Source organism: Colias philodice, chromosome 13, assembly GCF_061535455.1.
Source record: "Colias philodice isolate Cphi_HAF_F1 chromosome 13, ilColPhil1 Martin Lab GWU primary, whole genome shotgun sequence".
In the NCBI taxonomy this organism is placed as follows: Eukaryota; Metazoa; Arthropoda; class Insecta; order Lepidoptera; family Pieridae; genus Colias; species Colias philodice.
This window is the reverse complement of record NC_143098.1, coordinates 10,356,590-10,379,379: the sequence shown is the minus strand read 5'-3', so window position 1 is coordinate 10,379,379 and position 22,790 is coordinate 10,356,590. Positions and strand designations below refer to the sequence as shown.

The 22,790-nt window shown below is 32.5% G+C and overlaps 1 protein-coding gene and 1 long non-coding RNA gene across 2 annotated transcripts in view; one reads left to right on the top strand and one right to left on the bottom strand.

Moving 5' to 3' along the window:
* The window catches only part of Cht6 (Chitinase 6), a 61,959-nt gene extending 43,033 nt beyond the window's left edge, over positions 1-18,926 (bottom strand). The window contains exon 1 of the mRNA XM_089702798.1: positions 18,630-18,926. Coding sequence (XP_089558924.1) covers positions 18,630-18,668 — 39 coding nt within the window. The 5' untranslated portion in view covers positions 18,669-18,926. The remainder of the gene's footprint in view (positions 1-18,629) is intronic.
* Positions 1-22,790, top strand: part of LOC149483637 (uncharacterized) — a 202,574-nt gene that overhangs the window by 148,760 nt on the left and 31,024 nt on the right. The gene's annotated exons all lie outside the window — the stretch shown is intronic.

Here is a 22,790-nt window from a genome sequence, read left to right as displayed (position 1 = left end):
TGTGAAATTGATGGCACTTTGAATATGTTTTGAAAGTAGTTTTTTTTTTCTGATTAGTTGTACATAATATGTAAAAGCTGGTCATTATTATCTGGACTGGAAAAAACTAATTACTTATGTGATATGTTTTTTACGGGGTTAATTTTTGATTTTTAATTTAAATACGAGATTGGTTAATAAATAATTATATAATAATACCAAATTTTATTTTGGGTTATAATATTTTTGTTTATTAATCTATTGAAAAAGAAATTAAATGACATAGGTCCAGTTAAGTGTTATCTTAAAATTATCTTCAAAATGCTATAAAAATTACCTTTTTGTTTATTTGACAGACCATACAATTCTACATTGTTTACTTGTATCTACAGGGTGTAATCGTTAAGTGTGCACAGGCGATTATTCCGTAATTATTGCAGATATCAAAAAACTTTAAACTGATATCGAAAACCCTTTACCTAATTAGTAAAATTACAATAATAACTTTTAAAAAATAAAACGGGAAATAACGGGATATAATGTTCACACTATTAAATGAAAGCGTGTTCGCTAAACTATCCTTCCTTTTCCGTTCACTCTTGAAAGGAACTTGTCCACTGAATGGTCAACCTTGTCAATATATTTACACGTTTACACACAAAATAATATAATGGTATAAAAACTTAGGTATATAGTTATGTTAGAAATCATCTGTGTATAATAATTGATTATTCAATTAACAAAAAATGCTTCAACAACATTAAAGTATTTGAAACTGTGAAAATGGAATGTAGTTTTGGGAGCTTTTAGTGGCACTGGATTATCCTATCCTATCCTAATTAATATTATAAATGCGAAAGTTTGTGAGGATGTGTATGTGTTTGTTACTCTTTCACGCAAATACTGCTGAACCGATTACAATGAAATTTAGCACACATATGGAGGGTAACTAGGATTAATACAAAGGATAGGTTTTATCCCGGAAATCCCACTGGAACGGGAACTATGCGAGTTTTTCTTTAAAAACGCGGGCGAAGCCGCGGGCGGTAATCTAGTAATTTATATTTTATGTTTAAGAAGCAATTTAAAAACAACAGACTAAATAACTCGAAAACCAGAAAATAGATCGTAAAAATTCTCTAACATGAAACATTGCACGTAACGAAAGCTATGCCAAAAATGTATTAAATATATAAGTACTTAAATATTGTAATGGAATTCAGTGAGAGGAATTACAAACTCGGTTGCACAGGTCCGACCGTGGGAATGCTATTATCTACTACTTGCTGTACGAATAATTGATTTAAATTACTTATTGTAGTAAAAACAGTGCTCCATTTTATTAAGCAACTAGAAGGACCCCACTGGGCCATTTCAATATAATAATACCTAATGTTATTTCACAACATCTTCCCACAAACTTACAAAGTTAAAAACATTTACTTTTTACTTTTCATTTTTACTTTTATAACATTGGTCAAGAACCTTCTGAAAACCATTGCTCTAAATAGAATTGTAATATATTTTTACTAATTGTAAAGGACGAAGCAAAAGGCCACGACCACGACATAATAAGTCATAAGTAGGTATATTTTACATAATACGTTCCTTAAAATTCTAGGAGTCACAAATACGCATCAGAAGTTATCATAAACACCTAAATATCAAACAAAACCAAATCGATCTTTCACAAACCGTCATACCAAAATATTTCACAACTTACGGTGTCAACAACCCCGAGATCACAGGCTACATACTAATACGATCATCAGGTAATCACACAGTACATGAGAAAGCATACGTGCTAAGACTACCATACAACGCGTCTTTCACTTCGATTTTTTGCGACATCCGAGCAGGTATTGTTTTCGATTTCTACTTTATTACGTATTTCGAGGGACTATCACTTTCATTGCGATATGATCTTATGACGTTTAGGATGTTTTTAGTCTGTGTTAGGTTTCTTTGTTAGAGATAATTTTTAGGTGAGCTGAGATAGTATCTAGAGACTGGTTAAATCTAAAATAAATGATTTATTGTATTTATATCGAGAGAAAACTTATATAAAAAATGTACTAGTCCAGAGAGCCTATTACAGTATTAAGGAATATAATATGGACGATAAAAATCCATGGAGGGTTGTCGCGTAAAAACCACAGGACAGTTCTTTGGCATATTATGATAATATATTATGATATTACATATATATCGACGATGAAGTATCAATACCTCCTAACTAACATTTTAGCGATTTTCGTTTTATAGCATTTTCGTACTTAAAATAGAGTAATACATAGGCCCATAAAGGTCATTTCTCTGTAAACAGTCAATTTGAGCAAATATTAAAGTGTAGCAATACCTTATAACAAAAATTGCGTCATTTTTGCTGGCAATATATTCTAACTACACCCTGAAGCGTCCACTCTATGTTTTTAAGCACGCTTTCCTTGGGCTCATTTACAGTTTATTCCTGGGTTAAGAGTTTGGCATGCTTTCAAACCAAGAAGAAAGTATTCTAACACGTGCTTCTCCATCAAACTCAACAAACCATCGAAAAATTGCCATTCTTGATGAGTTTCTTGGTGCTTTTCCAAAACTACCATCGCATTATGCGCGTAAAGATACCAACAAATTGTTTGTAGAGTCAATTAAATTACTAAGCATTGTACATGTTACTGGTTTGACGAAAAAGCTGCTGACCTGACGCCTAGCACTTTTGTTTCGTTTGTAATTAATTACCTGGAAAAGCATTGTGTTAGCCAACAGCTGCCTATTATTATATTTTCTGACGGATGCACTTACCAAAATCGCAACGCAGTTATGTCGAACGCACTATTATATTTTAGTAAAAAGTATAATATTACTATAACTCGAAAGTTTTTAGAACCCAGTCACACGCAAATGGAATGCGATTCAGTTCATAGCACCATTGAACGCCAACTTATAATAATATACGGGCATTTCTCCGCAACTCGAGGTCAAGCGCCTATTTTACGTGAGAGAGGGAGGTGGGGGAAACCAGCTAAAACTGAAACCACCCGAGCACATGAAGCCAAGCAGCTTGTGAGGGCTGCCGAAGGCTTCAGGGAGACCCCAGGTGTCTTGCCCTCTACTCCGCAACCCCCGTACATTCCATGATGACGTGGGCTGCCGTTTCCTCGGACGCCATGCATGCTCTGCATAGCGGACTGTCTGTGATCCCTAAATTAAAGAGATGTTTGTTGAAGGGGCCGTACCCTGTGAGGGTCCCTGTTATTACACGTAGTTGTACTCTGCGTAGGTTGAGAATCGGACGTGCAAGTCTAGAGTCAATGTTTGGTAGGGCTTCTCTGGCGTGCTTGCAGTCAGATCTGCTTGAACATTCTGCTTTTTGTGCAGTGCTAGTGAGCTGGGTAATCATCAGCCGGATCCAGCTTGCAGGTAGCGGTATAATTGGAAAAGGTCCCATGACTGGGGTTTCAGATGCGCTTCTGGCTAATATGTCAGCAGCATCGTTTCCTCATGAGTTACTGTGTCCTTTTATTCATTGTAGTACTAGGGACTTTCCCAGATCACATACCTACCCTAGTTAGGGCTAGGTGACACTAGAATTAACCCTGAAGTGATTTCATGGCTTTTGATTGCCATGAGTGCTGCTTTGCTATCCTATACTTTGCTTATGATAGGATCCGAATCGAAAAGTTTTTACATTCCTTTTGATTATGGCTAATGCTGCAAGTAGAAGTCCTAGGCATTCAGCCTGAAATACTCCCAAGGGGTCCCAAGGGGTGCGAGATGTTAATTTTTAGGTCCTCAGAGAAGACCCCAGCACCCGTGCCATTTTCAGTCCTGGACCCGTCCGTGAAGATGAGTAAATCTTCGACGCTGTTGTGCTCTGACGTGTGTTCACGTAGTATCTTATATTTCTTGACTTGAACGCCAACTTACGAACAAAGAAATTTACGTTCCAAGTGATTATGCCACTATAACCAAAGCAGCAAGAAAATCTCGTCCATATGAAGTAGAACAAATTGAAATAATGTTTTATATTAAAACCACTATCTTCGAGCATAATCACGTGTAGTGACAGGATTTTAAATCAATATTTTACTAAAGTATTGATACAAAAACCTAATATTAAAATAAAAAAATGTTGTAAACTTTAGAACAATTTCTTCTAAGTATATTGGCAATAAATTGTATCTAAAAAATACGGCTTCCTGTATAAATACAATTACAAGCAATATCTAATATCTGCATGTTTTTTTTAAAAAGCTGTGAAGTTACATTTCATAAATGATTCCATGATATCTAATATCCTTTGATAATGAACGTAAGCTAAAATAATAATTAAAAACGGTAACGAAAAAGAAATAAAACGTTTTTTTTATCTACTGAAAAATGTAGTTTTTGTAGTTAGCATATATTGACACTTCATCGTCGATATGTAATTTGTAAAATTGTAAATCTGACATGATTAAAAAGAGCAACTATGGAGTTTCTTGCCGATTCTTCTCCGTAGATACTGCTTTCCGAATCGGTGGTAAATGTTAAAAATATGTACTTAATGACGTTTCAAAAGTGCTTCTAGAAGAAATCTAATTGAATAAATAAATGTTTGAGTTTGAGTTTGAGTTTGAAACACTTTATTAACATAACTGAAAATTCTTTTTGAAACACATCTAGGTGTGCAGGTGAGTCGTTAATCTATTTATCGAATATTAATGTAATGCTTAAATAATAAATTCTAAGAGCTCTTGCTCTAGAATAATTGTAAAGTCTTATTTGATAGTACCAACTACAGATAAAGAATATTAAAAACGTGTAAAATCTATAACTAAGAGCCATTCATTTTAAAATGCAACATACTCAACGTTCACATTATATATTATATTTACGTAATAAAAGTTAGTACTACAAAACGACCGAGCCTATTAATAGTTTCAATTGACCTAGAAAGCTAGAGCAATCAGCCAGGCAACTTATTTTACTTGTCACTGGTACTAGAACACTTATAAAATACTAGGTACTAATTACTATATAGCACAAGATTTCTAGGATTTATTTTTTAAATCATTAATTGAATGTATTCGTATTCATTAATATTATCACGATCATAAACGACACAGGTATAGGATACATAGGGGGAATCCGGGAGACTTGCCCAGGTGGGAGAGTTGAACCACTTTCAATAACTTTTTAAATTAGGTGCCAAATTACGCAAAGTGGCAAACAAATGAACGCGCGTAACCCGCCAATCACAAGCAACTCACAATTTTGAGTGATAACAGACGCGTTCGACCGTGAGTTCCGAAAAAGTGGTTTCATCGTCGCGGAGTGAATTTTTTTGGCTTTGTTGTTTTAATTGCTATGCACGTATTTATGAAGGTATATATCAAACACCTACGTTATTGCATTACTAGATTATCATATTTTGTCGTACGTTCAGTGTTGTTCCCCAGTTGATAGTGGATTTGTTGGAAAAAATCAAGATATGGCCTTGGGTCGGGTGCGGGAGAGTTGAACCAGTCTGCAGACGGGAGACTTGAAGAATGGTTTAACTCTCCCTTTGCAGTTTGTATACTATTCAAGTTAGCTTTAGTTTTGTTTCAGAAAGAAAATGCCATTTCAGAATAAGCCTAAGGAAGGTAGTCGTCGCAGGAAACCGTTTAGGTACTAAGTCTAAGATTGAAAGCGCAGTCAGAGAAATAAAGAGTGGCAAATCTATTCGTCAAATTGCAATCATGTATGGGATAGGCAAAACCACTTTACGGTATTACCTGTTAGGTGAACAAAAGTTAACACCTTTGCAAGACAAGGGGGGCCAATACAAATGCTCCCGAAATTTCAATGTAAATAAAGAGAAATTGCTCGTTCGTTACTTATTGACCTGCAGTAAAATGCACTATGGTTTAACCATAAAACAAGAAATGCAACTAGCATTCGACTACGCCAAATTCCTCCAAAGTGAACATCCAAGAGGCAAATAAATATTGAAGAAATAGGCAAATAGGCACATATTAATTAATAGTAAGAAATGTCTTTAAATTAGTTTTGTAGATTTATTTAGCAGTAGATACCTCAAATCGAGTATTTAATTAATAAAAAGAAGCGAATGTTATGTTTAGGAGTTGCTCTGAAAACATTTTTCACTAAATTGTTTAGAAGATGATTATGAATAATCTAGTTATTGTTAAATGTGTCTAAATAATACATAACTAATGAATAATATGCTTTATTTGCGTCATTTCCCCTCTCTAAAAAGGTATGGGCAAGTGTCCCGCACCTGATGGGCAAGTGTCCCGCCGGTTGGGGAGACTTGAATCAAAACTCATTTTTCATTACAACTTCGTTTACTATCTTCTCCTTGCAACTTTTATTTTCAGAATAGTATAAAATCTTAGCCAGATAATAAGGCTTCCATATGGTGTAGATCTTAAAGCTCTCCAGGTCACTGATCAGATTTTATAGAGTTTTTAGTAAAAAGCGGTTCAAGTCTCCCGGACTCCCCCTACGTTAGTATTCATAAAATTTTAAAATTATTATAATTATATTCGATTTGGAGGCCTGAGGAAAACCTCAAAATAAAGTTCAAAGTAATTTTTAAACCATGTATTACTAATCATTAAAAATGTGCTTATCAAATTACTACGTTCACAAACTAATATTTACGTTAATTATCAAAACAAACACCTACAAATTAACCTTATGTGAAGGGAAATAATCTTAAATCAGCAAGGTCTCCCATTCAAAGAGCTTCCCATACTAAACATTCACCTTACATTGTCTATTGTTTGACCATCATTATCTTAAGCCTCGATTTCCATAGATAATACACCAAGGTATATTTATAATCTGCGGTGGATATTATCTCAATGCGTAAAAGTGACCGTGTATCTATGTATTTATGAGCTTATTACTAGCTAGGTATATATTTTTGTATTCTTAAAATCCTTCATACTAATCCTACTAATATTATAAATGCGAAAGTTTGTGAGGATGTGTGTGTGTGTGTGTGTTTTTGTTACTCTTTCACGCAAATACTACTGAACCGATTACAATGAAATTTAGCACACATATAGAGGGTAACTTGGATTAACACATAGGATAGGTTTTATCCCGGAAATCCTACGGGAACGGGAACTATGCGAGTCTTTGAAAGCTAGTTTTTAAAATAAATCCGATCGCATTTAATGAAAGATGAAAATTGAAATGAGATATTTTCAAATATTTTCACTACTCTACAATTCTATTGGAAAAATATTTTAACAGACATTACTTATGATTACATTACCCGAAGTATTTAATAAATAAAAGAATATCAATAGAAAGTGATTACGTATGAACGTCATAAGATATTTGACAGCAAATAAATGAACGCAAGCTGACATACATCTTAGTTATGTTTTATAATTATTGATTTTGCATTTCATAATGGTGAAGTTGTTAAATATGTCACCAGAGTTTAGAGTACCGCCTTTGTATGATAAAATATTCAATAAATAGTTTTATAGCATTCAAATCTTATATATAAAAATGAATCGCAAAATGTGTTGGTAAGCGCATAACTCGAGAACGGCTGAACCGATTTCCATAATTCTTTTTTTATTATATTCCTTGAAGTACGAGGATGGTTCTTATGTAGAGAAAACGTAAACATGTACCACGGGCGAAGCCGGGGCGGACCGCTAGTCTTCTTATATATAAAAATGAATCGCAAAATGTGTTGGTAAGCGCATAACTCGAGAACGGCTGAACCGATTTCCATAATTCTTTTTTATTATATTCCTTGAAGTACGAGGATGGTTCTTATGTAGAGAAAACGTAAACATGTACCACGGGCGAAGCCGGGGCGGACCGCTAGTCTTTCTTATATATAAAAATGAATCGCAAAATGTGTTGGTAAGCGCATAACTCGAGAACGGCTGAACCGATTTCGATAATTTTTTTTTATTATATTCCTTGAAGTACGAGGATGGTTCTTATGTAGAGAAAACGTAAATATTATGTACCACGGGCGAAGCCGGGGCGGACCGCTAGTGCTTTATAAAAGTCGCGGGTTTGAATCCCTCCTCGCCATCGATTTTCAGTATTAGTCAAATGTGTATTCTATCATTGTCTGTGTTTATAAAATCAGTGCAAAGCAATTATTTATTTGATATTACAACTAAATGATAGCCAACGTTTAATGAAACATAGAAGATTGATAAAAATATCCTCTGAACTTTTATATATTTAATTTATAATAAATTATATCAGAGTACAAAATTAATCATACCTATTTCATTAATTTTAATTAGAGAAGGAAGAATTTATTATGAGCGCACTAGCTGTGCTCCACGGTTTCACCCGCATTGATAAATGGGCTATCTAACACCGAAAGAATTTTTAAATCGGACCAGTAGTTCCTGAGATTAGCGCGTTCAAACAAACTCTTCAGCTCTAAAATATTAGCAAAGATTAGTGCAGTTTTTGGTACTGCATTGGCGCATTCAGAAACGCTGTAAGTCTTTCACCAGCTCATTTTAATAGCGCTATGTGAACATTGCTAACAATAATTCGCGATACCAATTAGTATTCACTCAACATTCACCACACAATTTACATAAGTGCAAAAAATTTCTTCTTTATATAATGTCAATGATAAAATCATGTAGCTAATTGATTTTCAACGAGCAATGCAAGAGTGAAACGTGTATAAAACTTTTACGAAGTTTATTTTGTGTGTAATTGGTCGTTATTTATCAAATTATTAAGAAATCACTGATTGGAGTCTGCTACAGTTGCAATTGCAGAAGTGAAAGACAATCTATATGAACGTAATTTACAAATTTGAAACCAATGTCTGTAATTATTATAGACTAGCTGTACCCCACGGTTTTATCAGCATTGCTCCATTGCTATTGGTCTAGCGTGATAATTATAGTCGATATTAGCCTTCCTCGATAAATGGACTATCTAACACTGAAACAATTTTTCAAATCGGACCCGTAGCTCCTGAGATTGGCCCGTGCAAACAAACAAACTTTTCAGTTTATAAGTAAAGATAAATAAACCATTGACTTGTGTCTGTTAGCTAAAGTTTGAGTTGCAGAAGTGAAAGACAGTCTATATGAACGTAAGTTACAAATTTGAAACCACCAATGTCTATCACTACATAGTATAAAACAAAGTCGCTTTTTTTGTCCCTATGTCCCTATGTATGCTTAAATCTTTAAAACTACGCAACGGATTTTGATGCGGTTTTTTGTAATAGATAGAGTATTTCAAGAGGAAGGTTTTAGTATATAATTTATTAGGTTTTAGACAAAGCGGGCGCAGCCGCGGGCGGAAAGCTAGTAATTATTATAACAAGAACTTATTACATCGACACGTAGAAACCTAATGAGCAACTTGTACCTCATCATATTAAGAAGTTCTTATACAAAATCTTATATATAAAAATGAATCGCAAAATGTGTTGGTAAGCGCATAACTCGAGAACGGCTGAACCGATTTCGATAATTCTTTTTTTATTATATTCCTTGAAGTACGAGGATGGTTTTTATGTAGAGAAAACGTAAATATGTACCACGGGCGAAGCCGGGGCGGACCGCTAGTAATCTATACATATAATAAATCTGTAGAAGGGTCATTTCTGTACATTGAAAATATTGAAAAAATAAATAGCAGGGGGTGCTACTGGATCGATACCAAACCCAAATATGTGATTAAAAAAATTTTTGTCTGTCTGTCTGTCTGTATGTGAAGACATCACGTGAAAACTACCGGTTCGATTTCGATGAAACTTGGTATAATTATACCTTATTATCCTGGGCGTAAAATAGGATACTTTTTATCCTGGAAAAATACGTAGAAAAAAAATTAATCTTAATTTTTCAGTTTTATCCATAGACGTTGTTCTGTAGAACCGCGAACACGTTGCGTATTATTATAGGCCTAGCCCTGTTTGGGTCCAATAGATATTTATAAGATGTCATTGTCAGAGTTACTCAAAATGGAGAAATAAACCATCCACGCGAAGACCGACATCCGCGCGGACGGAGTCGCGGGCGGAAGCTAGTGTTATATGTACTAATACTATAATGCTGAAGAGTTTGTTTGTTTGAACGCGCTAATCTCAGGGACTACTGGTCCGATTTGAAAAATTCTTTCAGTGTTAGATGGCCCATTTATCAAGGAAGGCTGTAAGCTATATATCATGGTACTCAGACCAACAGGAGCAGAGCACTGCGGGTAAAACCGCGGGGCACAGCTAGTGAATGATAACAATAGACATATTTATTAGTTCTCAGTATGTATATTCTCAGCATTTGATTAAAAGTACCTATGTAGAAACATAGGTACTTTTAATAAAATGGAATGCTCGTTCATTTGTTTTCACCCACATATTTGTTATTTGCTTCCTTTTCTAGTATAATTTGTTGGTATTTGATTGTATCGAATGTCATCTTTCAATAGTTTTTCAATGAATTGTATTCAAAGCTATTTCAACAGATATTAAATTTTAATTAATAGAGTTAAAAATGCACTTTAATAAGCATTATTAATAGATATATAATAAAAATAAATACAAGTTTATTGATTTATTTAAGTAGTGGAAACGTACAAAGGTTGTTCAAGGAAGACGGGCGGGCAAAATAGCGACACTGTAAACAATAAACATGTTTCCTCAATGCTTTCTAGTTTTTGTTCGCGCAAAAATGCAAATAAAACAGGAATATTGTATTGAAAAACAAGCTTATGGTAAAAACATTTAAAATAAGGATGGTATATTAAATACAAGTTTTTAATGTAGCAAAAATATTAAATTAACTTTGTTAAAGTTGTAAACACTATTTTTTTGTATCTACATTCTACACAATATTATGTGATAAAAAGCATATATAATATATAGGTACATATATTTGAGTGCGTAGGTATTACATAGTTTACTATTTTAGTATTTTATAAGATACTAGTTTAAATATTTGGATAGATTACCAATTACATATTATTACCATTCTTTATGTCCAGTATTTTGTTATTCAAAATATTTTGTCAAGTTTTACTCTAAATATACACAATCACTACATAGTATAAAACAAAGTCGTTTTCTCTGTCCCTATGTATGCTAAAATCTTTAAAACTACGCAACAGATTTTGATGCGATTTTTTGTAATAGATAGATTGATTCAAGAGGAAGGTTTTAGTATATACATAATTTATTAGGTTTTAGACAAAGCGGGCGAAGCCGCGGGTGGAAAGTTAGTTTATTAAAAAAACATACATATTATCTACTAATTGAAGTAAATAATACCTACTACGAATAACTAATACACAAGAATACAAAAATACGGTTTTATACTAATAATATACTAAATATATATATAGCTTTACAGATAGTATAAGACTAGTATCAAGCACCAACTATCAGAAGGTTTTGAAACAAGCTCATATAGATACAGACAGCGAATTTAAAACCTAGTAGCATGTTTACCTTGACGAATCGCAAAAGAATTTATACACGAAAGTCGTACCTACATGACAAACATCTACGTTGTTTCTTTTAAGTATTTTTTGTTTCATGTACCATAAAGTTAAAAAAACCGGCCAAGTGCGAGTCGGACTTGGGTTTCGTACTATGTATCTATAATAGAAAATCATTTATTGTATGTACCCTTAGTATATTATTTTTATTTTTAGTATTTGTTATTAAAACGGCAACGAAAATACATCATTTATGAAAATTTCAGCTTTCTAGCTATCACGGTTTATGAGATACAGCCTGCAGACAGACAGACAGCGGAGGCTTATTAATCGGGTCCCGTTTAACCCTTTGCGTACGGAACCCAAGAAACATGTCACTCGCGAAAAATACTCATGTATTTAATGTTTTTTTGACCCAACTGACACATAATAGGCATTTAATTAGACCTACTTATTAAATAAAACCACAATACCTGTTCACCTCAGAATTCTAAGCCAGATCAGCCGACATTGCTGCTGACCGTGGCCTTGGTACAACCTTTCTATGTGGTGTCATTACAGCTCTTCTTACTAGATCATGTTTCAATCGTTTATATGCAAAGAGCTGCATTGAAAACGCTCTTCTATCGTCTAAGTTAAAATTGATGTACTGTAGTTGATATGGTTACGGTTAGAAGGTAACATAGAATTTTGACTCAAAAATATTTAGAGTGGGTATGATTATTATTGACTACGTTGTAACTATAAATTTATAAAAAATAGAAAAATCGATTCGATCACGAGGCGTTTCGGCGACTATTTAGTAATCGGTGGATATGATACGACTGAATACTTTCAATTAAATTCATTTTGAAAATTATTAAAACGTATTTTATATATAAACTAGCGGCCCGCCCCGGCTTCGCCCGTGGTACATATGAAAAATAGATGTTGGCCGATTCTCAGACTTACCCGATATGCACAGAAAATTTCATGAGAATCGGTCCACCCGTTTCGGAGGAGTATGCAGACTAACATTGTGACACCGAGAATTTTATATATAAGACTAGCGGTCCGCCCCGGCTTCGCCCGTGGTACATATGAAAAATAGATGTTGGCCGATTCTCAGACTTACCCGATATGCACAGAAAATTTCATGATAATCGGTCCACCCGTTTCGGAGGAGTATGCAGACTAACATTGTGACACGAGAATTTTATATATAAGAAGAAGATACTTTATACACAGAATATCCAAATGCTGAATCTATCTACGAGTATATAGGTATCGCTTACGATACGTGCAACAATTTTAAGACTCGCAATGTAATAAAATCCTTATTTCAATCATGGTTTTGTTATTTTAAGGCGTTAATTTTATATGTATATTTTGCAAATGAATGACTTGATAGAAATGATAGATCGCTCAATCGTTTGTTACGACTGCATTTGTTACAGTTATTATGAAACTGTTATGTACGCAGTAACTATGTCAGTTTTTACGCACAAAACCAACGGACATAGCCAGTGATCTAGAGCCAATCAAACAATAGTATTTTCAGAATGTTCTGGAATACATTTATTTATGTTTTATAATTTATTAAACATATTACACATTTACCAAATAAAGCGGTTAGTTTACAGATAATTAATAAAGGGAACTATATTTTCTATCACCAAAATTTATATTTGTCATCAAGTTGTATCACCTAATAAATAGATCTATCACCACGAAATATTTTCGTTCTCAGATAAACAAAAATAGTTCCCAGGTTTGAATTATCAAATTAATGTTAATATATGTGTAAAATAAGAGATCGAAAACCAATAAAATTATATTGCATTACATGAATATAAACTTCGTTCTTATAATAACAGTTTTGTTACTTAAATAATAGCTCTGTGCTCAGAATGGTAGATCTGTCACCAAATAAATCGATTATCGATCCCTGACTGCGACTCTTTTTTATTTGATATTTTGTCACCAATACAGTAGTAACATTTTATTTCGTTCAGATATTAAATTAATAGTATTCGTTACCAATTTAATACATCAATTTATAATTTTAATGAAAAAATGATCAAAGGGGGCGCCCTTCGAAATCCAAACCAGCACTGATTATTCAGTGGTTATTATTTTTAAGAATAAATATTGATTATTTTGACTTTAATTGTTTTATTTACTACTCTGCTTAAAAAAATATTTAAATATAATTTATACTACCAGTGGAAATTTAGAACCTTGGGAGTCTTAACTAGACTAGTAGCAGAATCTTTTGGTTGAAACGATGATGACAACCCTATTTTTTTATTTGAACTTAATGCAAATTTTCTAGTAACATATTATTATTTATTGGTGATCTCTTTAAATTACACACCTATTATAATACATACAAAAACATTTATTTGGTACTAGACCTTATATCTCAGGATTTTAGGTGATTTATTGTGGAACTGATTTTGCATTGTTTGGTGACTACATTTTGGTGACAGATCTACTATTTTGAGGACAAACCCTATTATTTAAGAAACACAAAACTAATTAAATTGGTGATAGCTTAAATGATACCCATTAATAAATAATGATAGGTACGTTCAAATTTTACAGACTGAAAATTTTAATTAAATTATTTAGGTGTTACTAATTTTCCCAGATCTGCGTATACTTCGACAGCGAATAAAGACAATTGCAAATATAATATAAATAGACTATTTAGGCCTTTCTTTTACCATATTAGCATAAAACCATAATACCTTCACTTTCTATATTATTTCCCAAACATAACGCATCAAACTTTCTTGAAACAGAATATTCACACAATAATAAGAAACAGAGAATAAAAAACAGAAAGTGAAGCTTGTAATGAAGTCTCTATAGAGTATTATAGCGTAGAAATAATGTCATTTATAACTAAGTGAACTTGGCTCAATTAAAACTGTTTCATTCATTTAGTTATTTGTAATTACATCTCTATATTTCACAGCTGAGTAAATTTTTGTAACACTATAAAAACTAAGCACTATTTTACTAATTAGATTTATTTTTTAGGTTATGTCTGTTTTTGTTAAGCTTTCACAACGAAATCAGTGAGCTAGTTTCGATGAAATTGGTTATGGAGATAGTTTAGAAGCTAGACATATTTTTCGACTAGTTTATTTTATCATTCAATTGAAAGCCTAGCCTTTTCATTAAACAGCCGTTTACCTCTACTTGAATGATATTCAAATAACCAACAAACAATGTGAAACAGCTGTCGCTGAGTCATAGGAAGATATGCTGAGACTTTATCCTTACTAAGTATAGTATAAAGTATTTTATTAAACTGGTCCCAAAGTAGTACCCACTTATATCAACTGTAAGATCTCACTGTATGAGATGGTGCCACTCAAATATGAATATAATTTTTATTTTTATTGTTCTAAGTGTCTCAGCGATCTTCATGTAGTCAAGAAATCCATGATAAACCTAATAATGGTTTTTATACGAAATCTTATTTATTATGCGAAATATAATATTATCCCTTGTTAACTCGGCTTCTCCGGATTCTGTTTTGTTGTCGTAGATTTTCAAAAGGCAAACAAACATTTGCTAGCCGTACGATAAAGATGTTTTTCTGTCAGGAATTAACTATATTTTGTTAGACCTAAATCGGTTGAGCTATTTCGAATGAATTTTGAGATACAATCACACGAATATTTTATAAATTTATATTGTGATAAAGTTTTCAATGTACGTCTCTAGATGACGCTACAGATACAAGCATGCGGAGATTGTACGCAGTCAAGGACGAGCTGAGATATTGTGTCGTGGGTACGCTAGTATTCGAACAATTTAATGCCTATTTTGTGACTAGAATACGCTTTTAAATACTAAATAATATACAGATTTCGAGGGAGAAGTTTTTTTTTTGTGTGGCTTAGGGAAATTATTTTGATATTAACTCGTTATTTGAAATTTATTCAGCTATTTATTGACGTGAATATTTTGATTTTTTTATAATTAATATATAATATACATCCTAATTTATATTGATGAGTAAATTATAATATATTAATTCGAATAAATCTTTAAACAGGAAGTTTGAAGGTTCTATATCGCAACACATTATAAAAATCAGGAAAATTAAGATGCCTCTCATTAAGCCTAATTAGGTCAAATTAAATGTCAAAAATTTGCAAATTGGTATCGCACACGGAAATGGATAATTAATTATCATTAAATAAATATATTTTTCTTGTAAATAAGAAGTTATTGAGTCTCTGATTGATTGGGGTTATATTTTATTACATTTTAAATCAATCACTTAACGAGGTCAAAGCGTTTGATTAAAATTAAGGACTCAATCAAGTTTCGAAGGCAAAATTATAAATTTATGAGGAGCAAATCGTATTACAAAATCGTGCCTGATCACTGATAATTTGATATAATTATTGGTGTAAATATGAACATTATTTTTTTTAAACTAAATATGGTATTTGCTATGAGTATCTTTTAAATTATTTATCGTATATTCCTTTTGCGTTGTCTGCTACTTGTTACCCGTGACATCGTCGCTTCTAGATCTACCATTATTTAATATTCAAATTTGATCTCGGTATGTATTAAAGAAAATTTATGCAAAGAACAATCTACTTTGATCATGTTGTACCTACACCCATTTTAATATGCTCTAAACCTAACCTATGTGTTTATTCAAGTTACCCTCTATATGTGTTCTAAATCGGTTCAGTAGTATTTGCGTGAAATAGTAACAAATACACACACATCCTCACAAACTTTCACATTTATAATATTAGTAGGATTTAAGTCTCGTAAGTTCTCCTAATATAAACTAGTAACATGCAAGATTCAAATTTAAACATTTTATTCTTCCAACTATGTATTTCAAACGTCAAGTTATTGACCCCTGGTTCCGAAAGTTCCTACACAGAAGAATCTTGATCCATGTTCCATCAATATGTATAATCGAATTTTAATATAACAGTTCAATAGATGTTTATCTAACAATGAGTCAGCATATTTACTATCAACATTCCTTGTTAAGAGGAGAGAGTGTACCGCTTTTCACTACGTAACTGTATTGAAAGGGATATCTTGTATATTAGTCTGGGGTCTTTCCTGTTTGAACCATTTGGCTTTATTATACCCCATTATAGGCATGAAGAAAATGCAATTATTGTTTTCTTGTAGATATGTTTTAAGGACAAGTGATAAATCATTTTCGTTGAGTTACACTTACGACTGGCTTCGGCTTTTGCAACTATACTTTATGCGAAAATTCTTCAAAATTAGTTCAATGAAATAAAAATGTAATGTGCCTATTTATAATACAGTTTCTACACTAAATATTTGTGAGTTTGTCCGTTTTTGAAAGTTTGTAACAACGAAACAAATTGATGAAATGAAATGAAAATATTATTTTTGTGGTTGCTTGGTGGTTGGTTTGTTTAATGATCGATTAATAAATTTAACAACTTTTATTCAACATTGGTTGTTCTATAATAATTGGTCTAAGCGTGAATATATAGCCTATAAAAGTGAAGTGAAGTCCCATGTCCCCTAGTGGGGTAAGGGGCAGATGCATTATACATCTGTTTCACTGATCGATTTTCTTTAGGGACAAGTAGGTGATCAGGCTTCTGTGTCCTACCAGACCGAGACATTATTTATATAGCCTATAGCCTTCCTCAATAAATGGGCAATTTAACACTGAAAGTTTCAAATCGAACCCGGAGTTCTTGAGATTAGCGCGATTGATTAGCAAATTCTTCAGCTTTATAATCTTAATATATATAAATCTCGTGTCACAATGTTTGTCCTCAATGGACTCCTAAACTACTTAACCGATTATAATAAAATTCGCACACCATGTGCAGTTCGATCCAACTTGAGAGATAGGTAAACATGTAGGTACCACGGGCGAAGCCGGGGCGGACCACTAGTATTAGTATAGATTCAACTAGGTACTATAAATACGGTATGATATTACTATAATATGATACTTGATATATATAATATGAGCTTGATTCATATATGTATATGTATTTACTTCGAAGATCCACCAGCTATTACTCGATAAATTGACGTGTTTTATAGCAGTGGATGTGATATCATGTCGACATGCACTTACGCGGTGATAGCTAATGCAATACTTCATACACTGACACAAAAACAAACATTTCACTGTTAATTATCTGTTGAAAATGAATATTGTAAGGAAGGATGTGTATATGTGTCATGTTGTAACGTATGTAAAAAGAATTAACGTGAACCCGACTGAATTCTAAGTAGATGGGAACTTATTAAGGAATTGAATTAATCTATACTAATATTATAAAGAGGAAAGGTTTGTATGTATGTATGTATGGTTTTCACGCATAAACTGCTGAACCGATTACATATAATGAAATTTAGCACACATATAGAGAGTAAGTTAAATTAACACATAGGATAGGATTTATCCCGGAAATCCCACGGGAACAGGAACTATCCGGGCGAAAAGCTAGTAATTAATGTCACTATTTATCTTATATCTGGACCAAGAATAAGCTAGTCATTCAATGAAGCAGAAAATACAGACGTAAATGTATTTAATAGTATAAAATAGTATTTAATACGGAATATTATGAGACAAAGAAAGTTATCATTGTTGAAAAGAATGAGACAAAAATTTTCAAACTTATTTAATGTTGTATTAAACATAAAGGTAGCGAATTCTAAAGAATACTTCAATACAATAAATATTATTCGTCAAAGTACCTAACTAGGTTAATTAAAAATAAGTCGTGATTCAGGTCATTTAAACTGAAATTACTTGAACGTATTTTTTAGCTATAAAGACAAGAATGTCGTATAATATTTTTCATTATTGTCACATTCCTGTGTATTTACTTACCCATTGCGACGGTATTTACGAAACGATTAAGTTAATAGAGAGAAATTATAGAAATGCGACGATTATGCATGGATTGGATTAACCAGTTTGTTACCAAACAGATCCGGGTCCAAAACTTTCAGCCTTGAGTAAAAGTAGCGAATGATACCGCGATATATACCCATAATATCTTTAATTACCATAATGAATTTAAAACGTAACATTAACATTAATTTTATAACGCGTAACATGATAAGTAGGTATACTGACATTTCGTTACATAAAAGTGATCGTTCGTCATTTTTTACAATTCATCTGTAAAAAAAAAGAAAAAGATATTAACACTCACCATTTTTGAAAGGGACGGTCTCCGATCGAAATTCCCCATAGCAATACCTTAACTATTAGATACAAATATCCTTTTGAAATCACAACAGTTTCACATAATTCACAATCATGACATACGAACACAAATTAAAAAGTTTAATTAATTAAATTAAAAATAAAATAATAAATAAGTGTCACTGGCTGCACGCACTTTTTAAAAAATAAAAATTTGACAGGTGACAGTTCGCGGTTTTTCGTTGGGCGGGAAACGTGATGTCGCGCGGGCCGTTCGTCATAGACTGGCAATATGGCGGGTTTTTTTGAGGGTTCACACAAGTCGATTCACTTTCTACGACCTTACGTTGTGTGCTTGTAATTAAGCGCTAAGTTTTACGTAATATGACGATGTAACTTGTATTTGGTTTCCGTAAAATTCTTTGGAAACGTTTATTTAATCGATCCATGGAAACCAACCAATAAAATAATCTCCACAACTATTTCTATAGACAAATGCTATTTTTTGCTGCAACTCGATAGTTCGAAATAACTTGTTTTTATCACCAATCTGATAGTCTTTAAAAAGATATAGTATTTCAGACGTTTGTCTTGTTTTTGTAACATTCTTTCGATATAAACTTCGGTATTACAAAATTTGCATGAAAATTGCCAATCCGTTTAAGTTTGGAAACGTATCTCATCTTTACCAAACAATGACATTTTGCTGAAATAAATAATAACAGATCTTAAGTGTTTATTAAAATATATAAAATAACTATATAAAACTTTCCAAAACTATGTTATATCTCAGAAACATGAAGTTTGCGAAACAACGAGTCATCATAACCTGCGACTAGCCTTGAGGACGCGACGCGTTGAATTCTTTTGCATGAAACACCAACACGAACATCAAAAGCTTTATCGAATGCATTTGCTTAAATTATAAATTAAACAATACACTATTTGAAATAAAAAACAAACATGGTAGAGAAAACTAGGTACCTACTAAATAATGTACGTAGTTTTACTAAAAGTAGGCATCTCTTTATCAACGTCAATCGTTATTTCATTCGTATCGTTGATTCTATATATACAACTTAAAAACTTTGTAAAACTTTAAAGCAAGTGAATTTTCGTAAGTCTTTGAATGCAGTTCTATTTCTTTTTAGAAATAATGGAATGTTTCCTTTCAGCAAAATTTGCTAAGTTCAATATTTCAAGTACTTTCCCACCAGGGCCCATCGAAAATTTTCACATTGCATAACTCTTATTTCCTTCGCATCAAATCCTGTCCTTGTCCTGTGTATCCTCCGTATGTTGTGTCCTTTCAGAAGGCCTTATTCTTCATAGTATCAAATTGTATTATAATATGTTTCGAGGTTTAAATGTGTAAGAGTAGTATTTATTATAGTTACGTTATTTGCACATATAAGTAAGGATAAGCATACAAAAACGTATTAATTATATTTAATACACTAATTCACATCCACTTTTCGACATTTATAAATTCCATAAATTTATGTATCACACATTATATAAATTAAAAACAAATCATTGCATTCCTGATCATAATTATTATGGCAAATATTTTTCCCAATGTAGACTTAACATCAACTAGCTGTGCTCCGTGGTTTTACCCGCAGTGCTCATCTCCTGTTGGTCTTAGCATATATTATAGCCTACCTTCCTCGATAAATGGGCTATCAAACAGCGAAAGAATTTTTCAAATTAGAGCAGTTACCGAGATTAGCGCGTCCAAACAAACAATCTCTTCAGCTTTATAGTATTAGTACAGATTCGACTATTTAAAGTCATAGACACACATGGTCTAGTTTTCTAGATTTTATGCGTGGACTCACAAAAACTCGAGCGTAGGAATGTAGTCCACCACGCCTAGTGATCACGCACATACCTATCAAACTTATTTTTGCGTAGAGATTACAGAAATGGTTTGAGTAATAGAATTAATTTTATGATGTAATGGAACATTTTTTACGAATCAATAAAGGTTTTAAATAATCCGTTTCTACTTTGTTGGTATACATTACAGCCCCCCTAGTCAAGTGGCTTTCTGTAGCGTAGCGTTCAATAGAATAGACTACGAATGTATGAGATTGACGTAACCAGGGGCCTTAGACAAAGTAACAATTAAAAAACGATAACGAAGTTAGAAAAGCCTACGTCAATCTCATACATTCGTAGTCTAATCTAGTTGAAAAAATTCCCAATTTATGCTATATTTCTATTCAATTCCAACATATACATCAAAGCTTAATTTTATTAAACAAAGATCATTATCTTAATATGTATATATAAATCTTGTGTCACAATGTTTGTCCTCGATGGACTCCTAAACCACTTAACCGATTATAATAAAATCCGCACACCATGTGCAGTTCGATCCAACTTGAGAGATAGGATAGTTTAAACATGTAGGTACCACGGGCGAAGCCGGGGCCGACCGCTAGTTACTTAATAGAAATATCTCTAAACACAGCTAGTAACATGATATGCATATTACGTTACGCTCGATTTAATGTTGCTTCAGATAACTAAATATACTCTTTTTATATTTACTAAGTACTACAATAATCACTATATTTTATAAAATTGCATTCATTCATTCACTTTATCGACAAATTTCATGTATAATCTAAAAGTCAAGCCAATCGAATCAAATACTTTATGCTATTTATTGTGTGCAATAAAACTAGTACAGCTAGCTGCAATTTAAATTATCTGCTTGCTAAATTTAACAGTTGGCTGTCTAGCAGGTACCTACGCTTAGTACAGTCACTTTTTCTCAATTTAGCCAAAGATTTGATGTAAATCTATCGATATGTACAAGACCTCATGATGAAAACTTGAACCCGACTGCTCACATTTTAGTTTCATTTTAATCGTCTTTTAGATCTTATATTTGATATCCATATTTAAGTAAAAAAAAGAAAAATTAATTGTATAATTTCATCTACAAATATGTGTGTGCATACATATATGTGCATTTAATCAATTTTTAATAAAGTAAACGATACGTGTGAATTGAAAAGGTTATAAAAGGTCATCATCATAATCAATTTCTATTACTCGTTATCTATATAATTCAATATAATAAACTAATTATTAATGTACTATTAAATAATAAGTCACAAGTAATAATTACGAAATGATTTCTTGAACTCCGTTATCGATATAATGTTATAATTAAATAATTAATATTCTGCGAATGTTCGTGTAACCGGTGCATCTATCGAAAGGAACCGGACGTCCGATCACCGATGGGACAATACGCGTTTCATGAATATTTTATTTCTATTGTAATTGCAAGAAATTGAAATTATCTTTTTTTATGCTACTTTTCCAGACGCAGCCTTATATACTTAGGCCCTATTTTTCAATATTTGATTAAAACTTACCCGTCTAATAAAGTATTACGCGATAATATTAAAATGTCACCTGTAAACTGTCAAATACGGGCAAGAAGAATACATATTTTTTGAAATGGTAGTTTAATACGTTATTCAACGAATAATTTTTAAGTTTTAACCAACGATTGAAAAATCAGCCCTAGTGTGATAAACTAAAAGAATATTTTAATTCTTTAACAAATGAAATATTGAAAGGGGAAAGATTTTTTTAATTCTATTTATTTCTATATATTTTATTTAGTTCGTTGAGAAAATAGCAAGCAATTCGCAGCTTTAAAATATTATTAGTCACATTTAAATGAATTTGAGTTTAGGTACAGCGCATTAGTAGCGACATAAATTAATATCATAAAAATATAGCAAAAACTTATCTCTAAAAATTCCCTAAAAATCCCTCTAAAAAACGTATGCAGGCATAAAAAGTGGAACATTACATTTCACTGGACTACTACTACTTATAAAATATTGAAATATGAACAGGAAAGTGACATGAAACGGTTTTTGATTCTTCCTTTTGAAACCAATGAAAAAGCCCAAAACAGAATGAGAATTACATCCATACTAATATTATAAATGCGAAAGTAACTCTATCTGTTACTCAATCACGCCTTAACTACTGAACCAATGTGCATGAAATTTGGTATAGAGATATTTTGACACCCGAGAAAGGACATAGGATAGGTTTTATCCCGGAAATCCCACGGGAACGGGAACTATGCGGGCTTTTCTTTGACTGCGCGGGCGATGCCGCGGGTGGA